This window comes from Sphaeroforma arctica (assembly GCF_001186125.1).
Source record: "Sphaeroforma arctica JP610 unplaced genomic scaffold supercont1.330, whole genome shotgun sequence".
Lineage (NCBI taxonomy): Eukaryota > Ichthyosporea > Ichthyophonida > Sphaeroforma > Sphaeroforma arctica.
This window is the reverse complement of record NW_014040228.1, coordinates 22,109-27,423: the sequence shown is the minus strand read 5'-3', so window position 1 is coordinate 27,423 and position 5,315 is coordinate 22,109. Positions and strand designations below refer to the sequence as shown.

General features: G+C 41.6%; 1 protein-coding gene across 1 annotated transcript; it reads right to left on the bottom strand.

Annotated features, from left to right (window-relative positions):
- Positions 1-4,374, bottom strand: SARC_05266 (hypothetical protein). The gene is made up of 7 exons (XM_014300878.1): positions 4,249-4,374; positions 3,403-3,553; positions 2,736-2,848; positions 1,917-2,028; positions 1,098-1,232; positions 378-561; positions 1-187 (listed from the first exon to the last, which is right to left on the bottom strand). The coding sequence occupies exons 1-7, from the start codon at positions 4,304-4,306 to the stop codon at positions 14-16; spliced, it is 927 nt and encodes a 308-aa protein (XP_014156353.1). The 5' UTR covers positions 4,307-4,374; the 3' UTR covers positions 1-13.
- Positions 4,375-5,315: the final 941 nt, after the last annotated feature.

The following is a 5,315-nucleotide window of genomic DNA, read 5'->3' as shown; positions in this document are numbered from 1 at the left end:
GCACAGTGATTGGCTAATGATGTGCACAGTGATTGGCTAATGATGTGGAGGTCTTCCAAGTAGCCGACCCAGCTGCATAGCTCACGGATGAGTCACTCCTCGTCTCAACTTTGCTTGACTGCGAGTACGCAAGGAACTTCACCCGCACCTCCACAGGGTCTGAGCTTCTCTCTAGCGCCGACACAGCCTGTCATTAAAAAAGAAATAAATTACTCTCCATAGTGAAATCAAGCTAAAACGTTTCTCCGCGCCAATATTAAGAATATATTGTTTCAGATATGCGCGTTACGTACATAGTGCACTATTCCGTTTTAACGCGTGGGGATAAATAGTGCGCCGTGTCAGTGTCAGTGTGGCAGAAGAAACACACAACTTACATGCAGCATGACTTGCAGCGGATAGCGGCCACAGATAGTATTGCCTGTTCGGTGCAGGTAGTCTTCGAATCCTTGGGTGTCCTTGTGCTCTATCAGTGTCATTCCCAATCTGTCTGTGGCCTCGATGCTCAGGTGTATTTCCGCGTACTTTTTATCCACCGGGCGGTGGTCAAAGTGTGCGCCCCTGTTTGCGCATGTATAGTTCGAGTATCCAAAATTCAACAAAAAAAATTATGTCTGCACCCGTAATTGAACAAAAAAGGGCTCATGTGCACCTTTAGTTCGCAATCCAGCAGCATTGAACCTGGCGTCCTGCCCAGCGGGCGTACTTGTCATGTGTGCTCTTCATGTGTCAGTGGAGATTGTTTAAACATTCTCACAATGCGAGTGCTCAGCTATCGCACCAGTGCTTTTCAGTAAAGGGTTGCGCACAGATAAGAACGCAACGAGAGCTACCTACCAGTGAACGCAATGAGAGCTACCTATCAGTGAACGCAATGAAAGCTATCTGACAGTGAACGCAATGAGAGCTACCTACCAGTAAACGCAATGAGAGCTACCTACCAGTGAACGCAATGAGAGCTACCTACCAGTGAACGCAATGAGAGCTACCTATCAGTGAACGCAATGAGAGCTATCTGACAGTGAACGCAATGAGAGCTACCTACCAGTAAACGCAATGAGAGCCAGTGACCAGTGAATACGATGAGAGCTACCTACCAATGGCAGAAATCAGTCGAGACAATGCATACTGTCGCGGGGTCTGTCAGATACGTTGCCAGCAGTTGGCCATAGTGGGATGCTTGCGTTGGGTCTATTTGCCCCACCAGCACAGGTATCACTGTGTATTGTTGGCTGCGCGCACAGCGAGAAAGGCGTAAGGCGATTTAGTCAAAACACCCACAATCATTCAAAGATGTAGGTAGACAATCATTTAAAGATGTAGGTAGGCAATCCTTTACAGATGTAGGTAGACAATCCTTTACAGATGTAGGTAGACAATCATTTTACAGACGTAAGCAGACAATCATTTATGATGTAGGTAGACAATTATTTAAAGATGTAGGTAGGGTTTTGAGATTAGCTTTATGCAGGGTATTTACGACAAAGACTAACTTCCGGATTTCTTTGGCTCCTGACAGTGGCACGTGGTGTTGGGTCACACTGTATTGCATGTGGCGCACTGAGTGGACTACGTGGAAAGCCTGGAGGCTTCAATTGATCATCAAAAAAAGAATTGACCATCCGTCATTCTCATGAGATCTGCAATGGCGTGCTACTTTAGGAGCTCACGTCTAAAGGCAACACCTATGAAACCCTAAAAACTCTAAACCACTAAACACTCTCCTTTCTAAATCCAAAGCTATATACCTACGTTGATTTCGCACTCAGTAATACAAAGTAGATCCATTTATTATTTATTTGGGAACACCCAATATTCTACAGAGATTCGGCTCATTGGTCCTAACCCGATTTTCCAAATTAAATATCAACAACTTGACAAGTGAAAAAGCAGCGGTATCACACGTGGAAGCTCACCCTTTCATTATCTTCTGCAGATACGGCAGTTGCATCTCAATGCTGTGCTCCACCTCGTCTACTTTTTGGGACATCACTTTGAAGTCGCCTGACGCCCTCAACTCCTGCAGCACTGCAATGGAAGGTCATGCGGAGTGTGCATGTAGTCTCACCTGTCAGTATGTGCTAGTGTGGCCAAGGACACGGGATTTAAATGAAAGAGTCGCTGATTGAAAGCACTACGTTGCAATGCGTTGCTACGACTACGGTCATGTTCAATCATACAGAGGTGAGTGCGCCGACACCAGAGCACACAACAAGCATCTCGATCCCAGAATCGCCACATACGACCCAAACGATTTAAATCTGTCAGGAAATCACAATCCATACAATGAACAACTCATCAAATTACTTCCATTTAGAGAAGTTAACAAACACATGAACGACAAGCAATCGAAAAGATATGTGAGAAGTGCTCGTGCGAACAGCACACAACTCAAGAAAGTGTCTAACCTCTACCAAACACAACACAGCCGATGAGATGGCTGAGTCTAAAAATAGCACACAACAGAGCAGACGAGATGGCTGAGTCTAAAATAGCATACAACAGAGCAGACGAGATGGCTGAGTCTAAAAATAGCGCACAACAGAGCAGTCGAGATGGCTGAGTCTAAGAATAGCACACAGCACAGCAGTCGAGATGGCTGAGTCTAAAAATAGCACACAGCAGAGCAGACGAGATAGCTGAGTCTAAAAATAGCACACAGCAGAGCAGACGAGATAGCTGAGTCTAAAAATAGCACACAACAGAGCAGACGTGATGGCTGAGTCTAAAGGTACCTTCGGTGTCCAGAGTTATGTTGCCCAAAGGAGTGGCGTATTCCTCAAACACAGGCAGGGCGCAGCAGTCAAAGTACGCACGATGCGATGGCCCCAGGATAAACACGCGCTTGCTGCATGGAACAAACAGCCAGCACACGCCACACAACTGGTAATTAGCCATCCACGCGAGGCGGCTCTATTCTGAAGCAATGCAAGACACTGCAGTGCGCAATATACGATGCACATTCAAACATGGAGCATACTACGCACATTCAAAAAACCACGCAATTATAATATAATACACACGTGCAATACAATATACTACACATATATAATATACTACAAAAATTCAATACACTTCGCTTACATAATATACTACGCACACTAATATAAAACACGTGTAATACAATATACCACACATCTATAATATACTACACACATTCAATTCACTACGCTTATATAATATACTACGCACATTCAAAAAACCACGCAATTATAATATTATACACACATGCAATACAATACGCACATACAATATACTACACATCTATAATAAACTACACACATTCAATACACAACGCTTATACAATATACTACGCACATTCGATATTCTACGCCCATTCAATATACTGCAGATATACAACATACGACACACATGGAACATACAAAACACACAACCACATACGTTGTGCTGGGATCGATCTGTGCGTAAGCGTATGCGGCGGTATCTCCACAGTACGTGTAACCTGCATGAGGGGCAATGATGATTCGCGCAGGAGTGTGATGTTCCGCCACGGCATCCAGCCACGCACTCAGCTGCGAGTTCAACTCGCGCGCTACGGAGAGACCCACAGAGTGACATGTGAGTGTTATGGTGCAGTGGGCTATGACACACAGAGTTAGACCTTGACACTACGGCTGGAGGTAGACTGGGAATATCACGCAAACCAAACAAATGCGCTCAATTTCCTGGGCTAGTGGATACACATAACTGCATGATTGTATATATGTATTGACATATACGCACATGTATATATTGACTAATACTTGTATGCATGAACGGATTGAAATATGTATGTATATTAAGCTACAAGGGTTCTCTGTATATACTGTATGCGTTAGTTAATATTCTTCCAAGTGAATACAAGATACAGCCTACTACGAGCTTAAACCCCGTCATACGGAGATCACGCCGATTTAGGATTTGCGTAGGTAGTCAAAGTTAGCTGGCCAAGTAGACTACAACACGTATAGCATAGACTTTAGCACGGATATCAATAGAATTAAACACATGTAGCAATAGACTTAAACACATATAGCAATAGACTTCAACACATATAGCAACATACATAAAGATGTAGCAATAGACTTAAACAGTCGCACAGACTTAAACACATGTAGCATACACTTCAGCACGTATAGCAAAAGACTTATACGCATGAGAGTGGTAATCACACATGAACCATGAAGGGTGGTAATCACACATAAACCATGAAGGGTGGTAATCGCATATGAACAATGAAGAGCGTACCGTCTTTGCTGTACCATGAGCCAGCATGTGTGGCCCTTCTCGTGCCATCGTCTGCCATCGTTTCTCTGTCTCAATCAGTAAAGTATGAGTTGTCGACTTGTGGTGAGTATTTTATGTAAATATTTTAAAATACTACATGTTCGTCGTACGTTCGGCCTACTATTTATATATTCTTATATATTTTCTCTACTCTCTCTATAGAGAGAGTAGAAGCTAGAGAGAGAGAGCTGACACAGAGAGAGAGAGGGTCATGATGAAATATAATACGAGACATTTGTAGTTTTACATTCAGTAAAGCATTTTTATATTGATTCTTTTGAAACAAAAAGCAAAAAATAAAAGAAGGAACATATTGTTTAAAATTTAGAAGGCTAAGAACATATGGTGTAAAAAATAATTTTGAAAGGGGAAGCTTTTGTCCCTTCCGACATTATTTATCGCCGATTTTTTGTCCGTCGCCAAAAAACGCCCGTGACGGTTTTAAAAAATCCGATTCTTTGAATATGTCGGGTCGGGAGCGAGCGAAGCGAGCGACTTTTGATTATTTAAAATTCAAGAGGGGAAAAGGGGAAGAAAAAAGGGTCTTTCGGAAGGCGTAGTTCAAATACCTTAAATCCTAAACCCTATAGACCCTTTTTCAAAACACTTGCCATCCTCTCATATCTGTAAACCCATAAATTGAAATGTAAACACAAGATTCACTTGTGCTTTTAGCACGATCCATCTTGATACTTTTAAAGAATGCCCTCTCACGCCTTAGAATATTTACCTTCATCGCCGTCGCTAAAGATGCACATCAATTAATACTAAGACTTCCATACGTGAACTTACAATTGTTAGTTGGAGAAGATCAATATAAAACTATAAAAACTAATACTAATACTATAAATATATATATATATATATATATTTATATATATCTATCTATATATATGAATATATATGTACAAATATATGTGTTATATATATATATATATACATATACACACTCACACACACAATACATACATTTAAGTATATATATATATATATATATATATATATTATTATTATTCGAGTCACCACAC